General features: G+C 34.9%; 1 protein-coding gene across 1 annotated transcript; it reads left to right on the forward strand.

The window, feature by feature from the left end:
* Positions 1-1,950: 1,950 nt before the first annotated feature.
* Positions 1,951-17,157, forward strand: LOC114042033 (piwi-like protein 1; the record flags this gene model as incomplete). Its single annotated transcript, XM_027860745.1, has 8 exons — positions 1,951-2,023; positions 4,224-4,424; positions 4,943-5,046; positions 8,799-8,869; positions 9,020-9,173; positions 12,859-12,984; positions 14,991-15,138; positions 15,299-17,157. Coding segments are annotated over 8 exons (994 nt in total), but the record flags the coding sequence as incomplete, so codon positions are not given.
* Positions 17,158-17,403: the final 246 nt, after the last annotated feature.

Raw genomic sequence — 17,403 nt, forward strand, 5'->3', positions numbered from 1 at the left:
ATGAGGCTGAAGAATAGTGAAGGAAAAGTAACTGATTTAACTGTTGAGATTATAAATGGTTAAAGATCTGAAAAGGCATTATTTGCTTTAATATTTTGAATATATGTTTAGGAAGGCATTCTCTAGTGTTAGTAACTTGAAGAAATAATGGAAAACCTATTTCAGATGTGTTTGAAAAGTGAGAAATATTGTACTGATGTTTTGGAATTTTGCTTCCTAAAGGCCTAGAGAAAATATTTTGAGTATCATAATATTGAAAGGTTAATAACTTCTTACAAAATCTGAATTTCATGTTCCCTTTTCCCTTAAAACAAATGATTATCAAATATAAGCACGTATTCAACCGATCTATTGATATTTTGGTGGCAATACTTATAAGTGAGCATTAAAATAATTATGCAAAGATTATACAAATTATAGAGATTATATAAATGCATATTATGATTATTATTTCTATGATATTTAATCTTCTAATGATAAATATGAAAGAATGACTGATGAGTATGAAATTGAATTGATAACGTTTGGGTCGTTGAATGAAGACAATTGTTAATTTTTGTGAGCCTCCTTAATAGCTTATTTTCTTAACTGTGTTGATGACATAAACTTGAATCATTTTGATCTTTTGCATACACTATTAAGAAGAGCATGAATAAAAATGATTTCTCTACAGTTCTTCCACTTAAACTTAAAAAGAAAAATTAGCATCACCACGAAGGCCCTCTCTCTAAGTGGCCTTTGCTTCATCTTTGCCAGGGAAAAGAAAGTTAAGTTAAAGAAGAGCTATTTGCTTGTCATTGCCTGGGACAAAAAGAAGAAAGAATCAGTGAATCAGTCTTTCCTTTCTGTTACTACCTTCATGGTCTTAGGGGCCCAAACCACTGCCACTGCCACCTCTAGCCTGATGGAAAGCTATGGGATGGGCACCCATTTGAAAGAAAAAAATCCTTCAGTCCTAAGTATAAAGTCCTATTGCTTACAGATGGTTCCCCCTTGATTTCTGAGTCAAACTGTGTCTGAAGTCAAATTAATTGAAAGGAAAAACGTTATATCCAGATACTTGTTAACTTTGTGTATTTCTAGCTAAGCTACTAGGAGGTGAGCTGTTATTAGTTCTTGCACACAGAAAAAGGAGATGAAGCATTTTGACAGTTTTTGCAAGTTCGTAATGAATGTGGACAGGCTGGTACTCAGAAATCCCTTATTTCCAACTGCAGGCTTATTTAGAATATGAGGAATGTGATGCTTTGAGTACAGTTGTAGCATTTAAAGTGTTTGTTATTGTTATTAAATATTAATTTTTCAGTACTGGAAATTGCTTCCATCTCCTTTATTTCTAAGGCATTTTTTTTAAAAAAAAAACAAACTTCCATATTTTTTTTACTTTCATTTTTTTATTTTTAGGCAATTGGGATTAAGTGACTTGCCCAGGGTCACACAGCTAGTAAGTGTCAAGTGTTTGGTCTGAGGCTGGATTTGAACTCAAGTCCTCCTGACTTCTGGGCCGGCTCTATCCATTGCGCCACCTAGCTGCCCCTAACTTCCCATATTTTAGCAGCATTTGCTTTTGGGCACAGATAGATGGCACAATGGAGACAGCATGCAGATCGGCATCAGGAAGACCTGAGTTCAAAGCCAGCCTAAGACACTTGTCAATTAACCTCTTTGCCTTAGTTTCCTCAACTTTAAAATGGGGTAATAACAGTATTTAACAGTTGTTGTAAGTGCTGTATAAATGTTAGCTATTATTATTATTGTTGAAGTTTGGGTTTGTGTCCTTAATGTATTTTATTTTTTTTTTATTCTTCTTTTCAAGTTTGGGTTTCATGGATCATTTCTCAGTATGTAAAATCTTAAGTTAATGTGATTTGTATGAATTCTACCCTCCCTACAATTACATGAATCTTTAATTTTTGCTGCTTTCTGAATGTAAACTAATTCTTTTCCTAGGATTGAAGTGGACGATAGAACTGAAGCCTATCTTCGAGTCTTACAACAAAAGGTTACATCAGATACACAGATTGTAAGTAGCTAATTTAGGTACAGTCATTTTCTGATTGAAGTTCTATTTAAAAGTTTAAGATCTAGCTATTTAGAACTTGGAATGCATTTTTCCCCCAGAAAAGTGCTTTGTAATTGGGGATGAGGTGCCCAGGCTAGCTTGGAAAAGCCTATTTAACTTGGTACTATCCTGTGTTTTTGAAGGGCTAAGACCAAAGTACTCCATACACTATGCTAATATTTATCTGGAATGCCTTTGCTCATGCCAGTCCCTTTTCTTTGTCTCATACTTCACCTTCACTCCATCTTTTTTAATTCTCCCATTCAAAGTTTAATACAAGTCTTAACTCCTTCATAAACATGTCATCAAACTTCTCTTAACTCCACATATCAATATACTTAGCTCTTTGCCTATTCTCAGTTCAACTGTATTTACAATACATACCCCCTCCACTTAGCACTCATTTATCAGTTTGTTTCCTATATATTAGTCTTATCTCTCAACTAGATTATTACCTCCCCACCTTCCAAGGATTAGTACATTATATATAGTGTTCTACAGTGAGAATCAAGAGTTGGAAGGAACTTTAGAGGGGGTCCCTATTATAAGCTCCTTTGATCGCATGATCTTTTGGCATCCTTAGTGCCTTAAAAGTAGAAAGCACCTAAATTACTTCAAGAGTGTACTGAATCTAGCACATTGTTCAGTTGTGGAGGTTACTTCCAGATCTAAATCCATAACTTATAATTTTTTTCTGCTAGTTTTATAATACATATGCTACTGACTTGTTCATTTACTTTTATTACTTTAACTTACTGATTCCCGAGGAAATTATATAAGCACTATATCAATGCTTACAAGTGCCATTTGACCAATGGGCAAGTGTAGTATGTTGGGAAGATTCAAATAGCCGTTAGATAGAAATGAACTTTGGGCTGGGGCATAAAGGAATAGGGATTATTTTCTTTCTAGGCCCTTTATTCCCATAATTAAATGCCACCCTCAGGCTACTGTTGCTATGTGTAGCCGAATTGCGAAGGGGTAGTTTGTTTTTAAAAAAGGAGTAATGTTGGAAACATTTTTACCAATCTGCCAAAGGAAACTAAACAAATATTTACTAGTAGCTGTTATGAGCTTAGTAGTAGTAGTAGAGAAAAAAGGTTAAGAAATAGGTCCCTATTTGTAGAACGCTCACAATTGAGTGGTGCAGGGGAGATATGATAGAAATAACTATGATAAGAAACTATATAAGCATGAGAAGAGGAATAAAAAACATGGTAAGTGAGGATCATTACTGGGGCACGTTTGGGGGGGGACATGCAAATGGTCTATGGAGAGGCTACATATGACCTGTGTCTTAGCAGGTAGGATGTTAAAATGAAGTGGAAGAAAAGTGTATTTATTGCCAACTATGAGGAACAGTGTGATTAAAAGGAGGCAGGACCAGCTAGAGATCCACTTGCCTAGCTGGAGTATAGGGTATGTGGGTGGGGAATCAAATTTATCTTACTCTAGATTGTCTTTATTGTGTTAAATAAATATCACTTACCCTTCCTTTGTGATTGCTTGAGAACTGTTTTTCTCCTCCAACTGATTTTATATTCTGCATATGGCCTCCTCTCCCCCGCCCCCAACCACCTCCCACCTTAATAAGTTTTTATTGGGGCAGCTAGGTGGCACAGTGGATCTGGAGGCAGGAAAACTAATTTTCCTGAATTCAAATCTGGCCTCAGACACTTACTAGCTGTGTGACCCCAGGCAAGTCACTTGACCCAGTTTGCCTCAGTTTCCTCATGTGTAAAATTATCTGGAGACAGAAATGGCAAACCACTCTGGTATTTTTGACAAGGAACCCCAAATGGGGTCACAAAGAGTCAGACCTGTCTAAAAGATGACTGAACAACAACAAAGTTTATTGATATTATTTTAAAATACCACCATAATTTCCTAAAGTATTCTCCCTCCCAGAAAGCCATTCCACATAGACAGTATTTTAAATGTCTTAAAAACATGTGCAATATACTACACTTGTGAACCTTTCATTGCTGCAAATTCACGGGGGAAGTAGGGAGTGGGAAAGGTGGGGTGGTAGTATTTTCTCTTTCAGGCCGTTTTGTAGTAGTCAAGAAATAGTTACCTCATCTATTTCAAAAGTTTGTCTAGTGAAGTTAAGTTGAAATTCTTATAATTTTGGTTGTTTTTCTGTGTTTTTCCCCCTAAGGTAGTTTGTCTGTTGTCTAGTAATCGGAAAGACAAGTATGATGCAATAAAAAAATACTTATGTACAGACTGTCCTACTCCAAGTCAATGTGTGATAGCAAGAACCTTAGGCAAGCAACAAACTGTAATGGCCATTGCTACAAAGATTGCCCTGCAGATGAATTGCAAGATGGGAGGAGAACTTTGGAGGGTTGATATGCCTGTAAGTTTGATTTTATTGTACTCTTGTTTTTGATGTATTTAATTTGTCTGGGTCTAACAATAGTTACATAGAGATCTAAAATTTTGGTTTTAAGCCACTTAAGTATGGTGATTAGAATGGCAGTTAATTTAGAGCAGAAATCCAAATTAAGTAAAAAAAAACAAAGGACTTGGGTAAAACTTCTCTATTGCATCTGCCAGTTTAACAGTCAATTTTAATTATTCATATAAACACAGAAATGGCTAAATATGAAAGGAAAAAATTAAATTAGTACTTAAAATTAACTAGTAATACTTGTAGTATTCTTAATACTACATCTCCTTGATTTTGTTAAAAATATTTTTGTTGGTATATTTTGGGTTTTATATCACATTTCCCAATAGTCCTCTACCCCCATATCTCTTTAGGGCCAAGATTGGTCATTATTAATTTTTTATCATTTGGTTTTGCATCTTCTTGATTTAAATTGTTATACTTGTAACTTACATGACTGAATTTGTCTTTTTTTTCCCCTTAAGCTAAAGCTAGCAATGATTGTTGGTATTGATTGTTACCACGACACTACAGCTGGGCGACGATCAATTGCAGGATTTGTTGCTAGTATTAATGAAGGAATGACACGGTAAGGAAGGTTTGCTGTAGAATAGTTTGAGTGCATTTTACAGCTGTGACAGAAATGCAGAGACCAAACAACTCAGGAAGAAGGGAAGATGAGTTGATGGGTAGTATTCTTTTCTGTGGCTAATGTCCCTCTAATCCTTTGGCTACTTAGTTTTCCTTGGACACTGTCAGTGGAAGGCAAGTGAACTGTCCCACACTGAAATCATCTCTAAAGGAACTGGAGAGAGCTATTGCACTTTAAAAGTTGAGGAGAAGCAAGAAGTGTCTCTGGTTTATAGAATGATACAAAAGACTTGGTGGCTAGGGTCTAGATAGAAGAGCTGGGAGTTGTGTAGAGAGAGCTATTTTTCTTTTGGAAAGGGCAGAAACTAATATTTGTCTGATGGCCAAAAATTATTTTTTTTAAAAATACATTTTATTCATATTTTGTTTTTATATCGCCTCTTTCCCACTGTACCTTTCACCTTTCCCCCATTCTACAGAGCCATCTCTTATAATAAAGAATAATAAAAGAAAGAAAAAAGTTCCACACACACAAAAACAACCTATCAAAGAACTCTTAAATGCAATAGGAGCAGAATAAGGTGTCTCATATTTCTTTGAGGCCAAGCTTAATAATTTATAATTCCACAGCATTTAGTTTGTTTTGTTGTTCCTTACATTTAGACTGTTGTAGTCACTGGGTATATTGTTTTCCTAATTCTGCTCGCTTCACTTAGTGTAAGTTCTCCTATCTCTTTGTATTTCTCTGTATTCATCATTTCTTGCAGCACAGTAATATTCCATATTCCATTACATTTATGTATCCTAGTTTGTTTAGCCCTTCCCCTATTTACTTTTTAACTCTGGAATCTCTGGGGCAAAGTATTTTAATTTTAGTCACTTTCTTTGCATAATTGCAGATTACTTTCCAGAATGGTTATACCATTTCAGAGTTATACCTAAAATGCATTAATGTGCCCATCTTTTCAGAACTACTCCAATATTGACTATCTCCTATTGTTTTGCTTTGCCTTTCTTTAAACAGTTGGCAGTACTACTTTTGAGAATTGTGTGTTCATATCCTTGGCCAAAGCTTATTTGTAAGATTTAATAATAGAACATAGACTACTTCTGAGATTTTTGTGTGTGTGTGTGTGTGGGGGGGATTATTTCTGTATGAGGCTACACAGCCATTTCCAATAACTGATACTGACTGACTACCTTTAACTTATTTGGTAAAGCCTTCCCTTTGATTAAAAAAGTGTTTCCTTCCTTACCACTGAATAACACATTTCATATAGAGGTGATGTGTAAAGAAAGCTATATTTGGAATCGGAGGATGTTTGTTAAAATTTTAGCTTCTGACATTGTGGGACTTTGGACAAATCAATCTGAGTCCCATGTTCCTAATCTGGAAACTGAGTGCATTGAAATAAAAAAAAAAAAGAGATGAGCATTACAGTTCTAAATCTTATCTTTCTTCAACTTAAAGACAGATTATATTCCAAAATTTGTTTATAAATTGTTTGAAACTCTACTTTTCCTGTAAAATAAACTTCATTGCCCAATTTTTTAAGCGCTTAATATTGTTTTTAATATGTTGTAAACTCCATTAGGTCAGGGACTGTGTCTTAATCTCTTTAGTTCTCCTAGCACAAAGCTACTAAATGTTTAGTAGTGAAGTTCTTTCTGCCCCAAAATGAGCTAAATTAGATAAGATTATGTATTTATTATTAAGTACATAATGCAAAGTAATGGGAAATGCTCTGTCAGGGTAGAAATACGGAAAGACTACAACCGATTGGGGAGACAGGGAAAACTTCATGAAAGAGGTAGTATTTGAGTCTTATGAGAATTTTCACAGGTAGCAATGACGTGCAAAGCATAACAGCATAAACAAAGGCTTGTCCATTTGACAGAGTGGGATTTTCATGGGTGGGTGAGGGGATAAATAATGTTCTAAGTGAGCTGGAATATAGCACACTTAAGGGGAATGTATGTAAGAGCTGGAAAAGGAGGGATTGTGGAATGAACTGGAACCTTATTATCTAGGGAATTAGATTGAAGGATTTTGAGTAGAAAAATGACATGATTTAGAGCAGTGTGTTCAGAAGATTAATTTGATCAACAGTATGATGGATGGGTTATTGGGGGTGTGAAGAAGCCATATAATAATGGGAACCTTAATGGGATGGTGGCTGGGGGAATATAAAAGTAGTGATTCTGAGAGAGATTGGGATTCATGAGTTGCAAAATGTTCATTAGGTCCCCAGGATAGCCCCAAACCACCAATTCAACTACCTTGATCAAACTACATATTCTGTTTAAACTAGCATTTATTGACTACTTTGGAATGTCATCCTTTATAAAGCCTTTATTTGGAGGAAGTAATAATTTGCCAGTTACCTCAGAAGGAAAGGTTTAAGTACATAAAATCACTGTCCTAAGGGTTAGGAAGATTTTGCAAATAGATAAAGCACATGTAGCCTATTAATTATTCTGTTGCTTTATTATGTGCAGTGTTGATTTGAGACTTTCACTGATCTCCAACATAAAACATGAATGAAAAAAAATTTGTCTTCTTGGGAGCTAGGGCCTCTAGATTCTTGCCAAATCTAGCCTCCTTTGATGAATGTGTATGTTTTAGTATCTAATGTGTTCTACTTCATTTTTACTTCTTAAAATCCCTAGCCTCTGTTGAAGTTCAGTTCAGGTGCTATGTCTTAAACCACTTTTCCTAATTCTCTCTGCTCTTTTGTCCCCCGGATAGATCCAGGCATTAGTGCTCTCTCCCTCCAGAAATTACTTTTGATTTACCCATCTGTTTACATGTTATTTTTCTCCCCATAGAATTGAAGCTTGAGGACAGGGATTGTTTCATTTTTCCATTTCCCAAGCACATAGCATGGTGCCCTTTATATGTTAAACTTTATGAATAAACTTGTTCAATCATATAGTGAATGTGTACTTCAAGTGGATCTATGATATTGTGTAGATGGCTTCCTCCACTAATACAGATTACAGACCATTCTGTGACTCTTTTCAACGTTCTTCTATTGTATGTTAGCCACAAGAGATCCATCCAATAGGCAGAGCCCATCATTTAGATTTCATGACATTGTAAGAATGATGTCTGGCCCATCTTTTCCACCAGCAGTATATTTCTGACATCTTTACCCCACATGGCCTATATAGTCCTCATTTATGATGTTTCTTGTTCATACCCAGTGATGATGTGACTCATGACAGTGGCACTTTGGGTAGTCAACTTTTTTGAGGAAGATTATAAAATTCTATCATACATGGCTTCATAACACCATTAGCAGAATACTGATTTTAAAAAACACGGGCTTCTCTTCCATAGAGAAGCTTGGGGTCATTAAAAGAACCAGTTTACTAAGGACAATCTATTCTACTCTACTTCTTTTTGGTTATGGGCCCAGCGCACTGTCCATTTTCAGTGGTTCACCAAGATTCTATGTATACATGTGTATGTGTATATATATGTATATATGTGTGTGTGTGTGCGCGTACATATATATATACACATACACACACATATATATGTATATATGAGCCCTATGATGTAGAGATTGATGACAGTTTGCCAGATTTTTGTATTAGGAGGGATTACGTATGTTCAGCACTGATAAACTTATGTAGGTATTACAGTAGAAATGCAATGATATATGTTATATTTTTGGTTCTAAGCTTTTTATGTTTTTATGTACAGTTTTAAGACATTAATAGTTTCTGTTTTTCTCTGAAAAGCTGGTTTTCTCGCTGTGTCTTTCAAGATAGAGGGCAGGAACTAGTAGATGGACTCAAGGTCTGCTTACAAGGTAAGGATATGATTAGCATCTTACTTTGGTCTTAAAGGAAGCCATATTTAAAAGTAACATCATTGTAAAATACTGAGCGAGAATTTGTCAGAAATGGAAGCTACTGTTCAGGTTTTTGTTCTTTTAAAAACTTTGTTGATTTTCTTTCAGCTGCATTGAGGGCCTGGAATAGTTACAATGAATATATGCCTAGTCGAATTGTTGTATATCGGGATGGTGTAGGTGATGGCCAACTGAAAACCTTGGTTAATTATGAAGTACCACAGTTTTTGGACTGCCTAAAATCTGTTGGTAAAGGTTACAAGTAAGCACATACAATATAAAATGACTTTGTATGTTATTCTCATGATCTTCTAAAACTGTTATAAAACTTTATTGTGACTGTAGGTGAAAAGTATGTTAAGCATGGTTTAAAAATGCATAATCGGACTTGAATTGATGGTAGGAAGTAAAGCACATCTATTTCCCCCTTTCTCATTTTATCTTCTCAACAAAGCAGAGTAGGAATGATAGAGTAAAATTAAAATCCTTTCAAGGAACAACTAAACGTTTACTTTATATCTCATGCTACATTGTTCAGGAAACTTTTTGGTTATAGCTGCTGCCTTGAAAGAATGCAGGAAACCAGGAAAGGTACTATCAACATTCCTATTCTCTCTTTGGAATTCTACATGTTTTTCTCCCCTTGAACTTATTATCTATGCCAGTGATTTAGTTACTAATTAGATACTTCTAACTAAATTTTTATGATTAATAACCTCAGTATTTCTTTTCTTTTTGTCCCTTTTTACTCACCATACCTAAATGATAAGCTCCCTGAATGCAGAGACTGAGCCTCATACTTTTTCTTTAAGTGTCTAGCCACTAACCTATGCATAATAAAAATTTTTATATGGTTCCTTGGGGTATCTTGGTTGAAAATTCCAGAAAAAGTTTGTACAAGGATTTTCTCCCTAAGCAAAATTGACAATTTCTATTTTACATTTAAAAGGAAAAGTAAGTAAATTGCTATATGGGCTAGACATTACTTTTGTTTTATTCAACCTTTAGAGTTGATCTAATAGTTGAAAAGTATACCACAGTCCTAAAACTATATGGTACTAGATCATTTTTTCCTCTGTAAAATAAAATATGATACTTGCTTTCCACATTAGGACATTAAGTTTTTTATTCTGTTGAAAATGGGGGAAAAAGACATTTTAAGTCTATGACCAACTAAACTATTAATTCCTTCTCATATTGACTGCTATTCCTCTCATACATACATACTCACACAGCATTGATAAAGTGGGGCTTTTGGTAAACAGCTTTTCTTTTTGCTGTTGATTCCATGTCTACGAGCTGATAGGAAAGCAATTTCTGTTTCTTTTTCCAGCTTTTTAATATTACATATTCTCATCTCCTCTTTTTAATGCATTGTCTAGGTTCTTTAGTAGTTTGAAGAGTAAAATCTTAGAAAAATAGAAAGGCAAGTATGTCATCTGATGGACCCTTTTTTTTCTCTGATCATACAAATTCTATTTTACCTGCTCGTTAACTGCTTGGGAAACCTGGAAGTATAGTACATATACTATACATATAGAACATATGCCAATGTCAGCAATATCGCCTGCCTTATTTCACTAGCTCTTTTAATGCTGTTAGTTCACCTAAGTAACTGGGATAATATGCTAGTTCCTTTGGCTCCAGGTCACACAGGAGAGAGTATCCTAAGTGTCAAAGTTAACATGCCTATTCAAAACAGAGGAAAATGGTACTGAGGATCAGAGAGTACCAAAGCTAAAGGACCTTCCTCTGAGGTCTTGGCACAAAAGCAAAATATTGCTCTAGGGAGAGAACTGATAGCATGTAGGACTGAAGGACCATGGAGTTGTCAATTGATGGCAAAAATAAAACAAAAAAACAATGAGAAATGCTCCCAACAATTGCTGTTCATTTCAGTTATGTTTTAATTTTTGTGACCCCATTTGGCAAGGATAGTGGAGGGGTTTGCCATTTCCTTCTCCAGCTCATTTGACAAATAAGAAAACTGAGACAAAACAGAGCTAAACGACTTGCCTAGGGTTACACAGCTAGTAAGTGTCTGAGGCTGGATTTGAATTCAGGTCTTCCTGACTTCATGCCCAGCACTCTGTTCAGTGTACACCTAGCTGCCCCTTAATGAGCAATGATTTCCATTGAAAAAATAGCCAAGTGTGGTTGAATTACTAGTTATTTTTTTTAATGACTCAAAATAATTTTTCATGACTACCATTTAAAGAAAATAATTAGTACATTTTTAAAAAAATGGATGAAATTTATCTCTTTTCCCCCTGTGATAAGGTATCAAATGGCCCCTTTTATTTCCTAAGCTTTTTGCTTTAGTTTGAATGAAGCCAGTAGCTACTTGTAGGAAACCGATACTATTTTGATGATTTTTTTTTTTACAGTTACTAAACAATAGACAGGGCATTGGATCTGGAGAAGGAAGACTTGGGTTCAAATCCTTCAAATCCCTACCCTTCTCTGGGCTTCAGTATCTTATTTATACAGAGGAATTAAACTTAATTAAATTGAGTCCCTATCAGCTTTAAAGTCTTAATTATAATCCAGCCCTTCTACTTGGTTTCTAAGGTTTTTACAAGTGTATCTAGGAAGGAAGTAACAATGGTAGCAGAAAAGCTCACTATTTCTTTAATTGGCTTTCAAGAAAGTTCTTTATTTCATTCAGTTGTATAGGAAATGCCTTTCTCTTGGTCTATCCATATGCATTATTATTGCTGTAGGGGCCTTGTTTAGGTTTCTGTCTGCAACAGTGGTTCTCAAGATTGGCCTTTATAACCACTTTGTGTAGGACAAAGAAACCTGTGAGGTATATGCTCTATTTACTTGCCACTGGGGGGAAAATCTCAAGGAAATATTGGGTATTTATTGTGCGTATAATAAAGTTCTGAGTGCAATGAGGATATAATAGTGTGAGAAGCATTCCTGTTTAAAGGTGCCTTCTGTCTAGGTGGAGAGTTAACACTCAAATTAAAAAAAAAAAACTGACCAGGTAAGTGTTAAATGAGCATTACATATTTATTTATACAGCAAGTGCTGTTCAGAGGTCAGAGGAGAGGAAAATTCTCTTCCATTTGAGGTTATTAGGAGAAAAGTTTCACAGACACAAATTTTGTATGCATTTGGACAAAGGACACACAATTTTACCAGAGCAGAGACTCTGTGTTGGAGGAGAGTAGCAGAAGACTGTGCTATACAAAGCTTAAAATAACATAAGGAGTACAGAATTTATCCTATAGGATGGTAATGAGCCACTGTATAGGATTTTGATCCGAGACCTCACCTACTACGTGCAAGGTACTACGCTAAGTTCTTCTATTTGGGACTTGGATCCAGAATAAATGAGGAATAGAACAAGATACTGGAGCTAGGAAATCAGATTTAGGTCCTAAATTTTAGAATACATAAAAAAAAATCTCCGCTTTTTATGACAATTCAATGACATTACTATTGTATACTTGGTTTCCAAAAGGAATAGTAAAACATGTCTCCAAATTATAAAATGTAATAAAAAGCTTACAGATTACACTCCTCACACATCCCACATTCCTGGGTATTTGGACACAATCTTATCAAAAGAATCATTAGGTATACTGGAATTAAGTTTATACTGTGTTTGAAGTACTTTTAAAAAGGAGATTTTAAATGTGTAATAGACATGCAATGATAATACTAGGGAAGGAAGAGCTTCTGAATGATACTGTCTATTCCACTGTTTTCTATGCTGCTATCCAATAATTTCTTCCTGGTGCTGCCACTTAATATTGTTTCTGGTAGAATTAATGCCTATAATACCATGCAGGAAATATGCCCTGCATAGCTTTCAACAAGTATAGGGTGTTTGATTTCATGGTCCTTTTAAAAAATAAGACAATATAGAAATGCTTTCAAAACTTTCAAGGGGTGATTTTGTGATACATGTCACTACATTTTTATTAATCCTTAAGCCCAAGACTAACAGTAATTGTGGTGAAGAAACGAGTGAATGCCAGATTTTTTGCACAGTCTGGAGGAAGACTTCAAAATCCACTTCCTGGGACAGTTATTGATGTGGAAGTTACCAGACCAGAATGGTAAGCTCTACACTGGGAATTCAATAAAACAGAAAGACTTCCTGGATGAAGTCATCTTAACACTATTATTGTACTTCTTTTCTGTAATCTCACTATATGTAGACTTAATAAATTCACTTTTGATTCCTTATATTTAACTTTATAGATTCCAAGGTCATCTTCAAGATTAATTTGTCCTGTTAAATTCAACATAGACCCAATTGTACATTGCTTTCATATGTTCCCCTCAACTCTACCGCCACCCCAAATAATTAATTTTCTTTTTCCTCTAAGACCCTTTCCAATTACATTTTTGTTATTTTTTCCTTATTAGTATTTCATTTTCCCCCGAATTACTTGTAAAGATAGTTTTCAACATTCATCATTGTAAAATTTTGAGTTTCAAATTTTTCTCCCTCCCGTCCTGCCTCCCCAAGACAGCAATCTGATATAGATTATACATGTAGAATCGTGATAAACATATTTCCATATTAGAGAACTAATTTTCTAACCCAAATTCTTAACACCCTACTTATTTAGTGGTCAGATTTCTTGGCGTTTCAGTCATCTGAAGCACAAGTTAGAGATTCAGAATAAAGCTGTTGGGGGGGGAGAACCTCTAGGCAATAAAGCCAAATATGTCCTTTTATCCAGAGCCATATTTTGTTCATCACCTAAACAGTTGTTTACAAAGTATGAAGTCGATTTAGAAATAGGACATTGATTACGACGGAGGAGAAAGCTGTATGTTCCTTGTACAAAAATGATAGAGCAATCTGTGGTCATTTAGTGTAAGAATAAAGCACTCATTCAGCAAACGTATATTAGGTGCCTATTTTGTGCTTAACTATTGTGCTAAGCTAGGATCAGGGAGTACAAAGAGTAAAAATTGAAGTCTTTGCCCTCACATTCTACTGGGAGGAAACTGTATGTCCATAGATAAGTAAGGCCTTTCCCACCATGGACGTAATCCATCATCAAATAACTTCAGGTTCAATTCAACAACCATTTATTTTATATCCTAAGCTCAATCCAGTCAATGAGTACAATAACCCGTAGCGTTCACACACAAGATAGATTCTACTAACCAATCCTAAACACTCAACAAAAGTTAAGGAGAAGAAGCTGTTAGGCAAGCAAGCTCTCCTGACCAAACCTGTAGCCAGGAGCCTTGAAGTCTGGCCAGATATGGACATCTACATCTACAATGTAGTTGATGGGAAATGAGCTTGAATTACAGTTTGATAAAACAATTTATGCTTATGCTGACCCAGAGTCATTAAGGGTTAATTAAATTTAACACGTATTTAACAAAAGGAAGTGTGTATGCAGTCTCGAAAGATGCTGCACTATAAATAAGTGAATTTTCCAAATAACTAAAGCTTAGGTCTTTAAGCACGAAAGTTTAAACTGATGTAACTTATTTCTGTATAGTCAACTATTACAATCCAAATCTAAAAACTGCTTTTGTGATTTAGTTGGTAACATTTTCACTCCCAATTTGTGTCTCAGGCAGATGTTAATTTTCAGGAGGGTGGTTCAAAATGGCTCTGGGTGATAAGGTGAGACTTGAAAATACTGCAGAGATAATTAATTTCTTCCTGTTAGTAGCCACACAGCCTTAATTTTTCACAAGTTGCATTTGTGCTTCATTGTTAAAACTGACAGACATTACAGAAAGTACCATTATCGTTTTCTAATAGTTAACATCAATAAATGTCTAAAATAGAGTAATTGAAGTGACATATGATAATAGTGTTTTGTTCTAAAGCTCCTCAACCAAGAGGGTAAAACAAAATATTTTTATTTACTGACTTTAAGCATCTCTTGTCAATTTTTCATCAAACTTTTTGTTCATTTAACACTTAGTTACTTGAAGGTATCAAATCAGTTAAAATATTGTAAATAGCACCTTGTAAAACTTTTAGTGTTATATTATGCTAAAATTACTATTATGAATTGCTTTGCCCGATATTTTTTCAGTTTTCACAATTTAGCAATATATCTGTGGGTCTTATAATTTGCAGGTATGACTTTTTTATTGTGAGCCAGGCTGTAAGAAGTGGCAGTGTTTCTCCTACACATTATAATGTAATCTATGACAACAGTGGCTTGAAACCAGACCATATACAACGATTAACTTACAAGCTCTGCCATGTGTATTATAATTGGCCAGTAAGTATTTTCCATATTGACATTTTTTTCAAATGGGTAACTACTGTTTTAAAAATTTCAGTCTACATTAGCTTGTATTCATTTAATATTGGCAGCATTTATAGGCTTATCTATAAATTTTATTTTAAATAACTTTGTTCTCCTCTCTTCTCCCCTAAAGGGTGTCATTAGAGTTCCAGCTCCTTGCCAGTATGCTCACAAACTGGCTTTCCTTGTTGGCCAAAGTATTCACAAAGAACCTAATCTGTCACTGTCAAATCGTCTTTATTACCTTTGAACTGTAGAAGAACACAGAAAGTAGTCTTGAAAGACTAGCTTCATAGATTTTTTTTTCCTTTTTGCAAGTGGAGCTTTCGAAAGTCTTCCTAGATACAGCATTTTTTTTCCCCTTTAACAACTGTAACATGGAAAGGGAGATAAGAAATGTGAGTTCTATTGCCAACTCTACTATTGACTTATTGTGTGACTATGCAAGTGACTCATTTTACAGATGGGGAAACTGAAGAACATTTATCTTTTTACCTCTCACAAGGATGCTATAGTGGTTTCGTGATACAATATGGATACAGCACTTCAAGCACCAAACAAAAAGGCTATTTGAAACACTGGGCATTACTCATGTTGGATTACTTCTGGAAACAAGTGATATAATTGTAAATTATATGTTTTTTTTAAAATTGACATTAGGAATGCCGATATTGTGGGGCAGTTTTATTTTGGTGTTTTTTTTAACACCTCCTTTATCTTAAAGATATGATTTGCCATTTAAAGATAAAAGCTATACAAAATGGGGAGAAGCTAGAAAGAGCAAACTCACATTTTAAAGTTGGAGGCTTCTAGTGATAGAAACAGTTTGGTGCCTTTCCACCAATGGAATAAATCACGAGCTATAATGGCATAATTCATGGTGTTTTTTTCCCATCATTCTACTTGTTGAAGATTTTGAAATGTGACATTCTATTACATTAGCTATATTATGTTCTGACAAGGTATTGTAAGCAGAAGAGAACATTACAAGTCTATTTAGTTGAATTCAAAACTTTTTTAATTGGAAAGTAATATTCATTACTTATTTTCTCTGAATTAAAGTTGAAATATTCTGCTCAGAAGTTGAGAGAATTCTCCATGCTCTAATTTTCTCTTACCACTTAAGGGATAAAATATATAAGAAAAACAAAATTAAGAGTGAGAACATCTACTCAAAAAGATATTGAAGTCTATTTTTTTTTTAATTCGCCCAAAGAAAAGTTAGAGGGAAGAAAAAGGCAACACAATTTTAACTTTAAATGTTATCAGGATGAAGTTAGATGTGTTTATCAATTTGAGAATTTCTTAAAGGGAGCAGACAAAAGAACAGTTAGGTGGCTACTCAATATCTGAAGAATTAGTGCATGTTGAAATTAACAACTGTTCTCTCAACTTCTGTAAATGCAATTTCAGCATTGTCATTCCACATGGACAGCAACATAAAGATAGCAAGAGACACTGTAAATTTAAAGTGATGTAGTTTGTTTTAAAATGTTACTATTATATTTGCATCTTTTGTGTTAGTTATACCTTCTGAACCTGTTGGAAAGTTTTATTTTAAAATTCTGAAAGCCAGTTTCAATCAGCAACACTTTTGGTGGGGGGGGGGGTGCGCTTGCTCATGTCTAATTTCCTTCCCTCAAGTATTTTGGACATTGGGGAAAAGAAGCAATAGTTTGTGAAACTCTAGAAGGAAAATTGATGTCCCAAAGCCCCAAGTGTAAACGATGCTCAAGTTTATCATAACATAAGAAGAGTACCAGGATGGAATAAATTGTCAGCTTTGTAAGCTCCACCAGGGCAGGAACTATGTCTTAATTATTTTTGTTTCTCCCTCAGCACCTGCACAGTGCTTTGAACATAGTAGGCACTTAATAAATGGTTGTTGAATTAATTTTGTCTGTTTAACTTTATCCATTTATACAAATGAGCTAATTCACTTGTGCAAGCACCAAAAACTCCATTCCTCTTAAAGCCCACCCAGGATTCTTGTAAAACTTGGTTTGTGGAAAGTTATTTTTAAAAGTTGGTTTAAAGGGGCAGCTAGGTGGCACAGTGGACAGAGCTCTGGCCTTGGAGTCAGGAGGACTTGAGTTCAAATCCGGTCTCAGACACTTGACACTTACTAGCTGTGTGACCCTGGGCAAGTCACTTAACCCTGATTGCCTCACCAAAAAGCAAAAAAAAAGTTGGTTTAAGTTCATCTTTGTGTATGCAATTTTGAGTTTTTCCAACTTA

Source organism: Vombatus ursinus, unplaced genomic scaffold (genome assembly GCF_900497805.2).
Source record: "Vombatus ursinus unplaced genomic scaffold, bare-nosed wombat genome assembly UNPS02014246.1, whole genome shotgun sequence".
Classification (NCBI taxonomy): Eukaryota; Metazoa; Chordata; class Mammalia; order Diprotodontia; family Vombatidae; genus Vombatus; species Vombatus ursinus.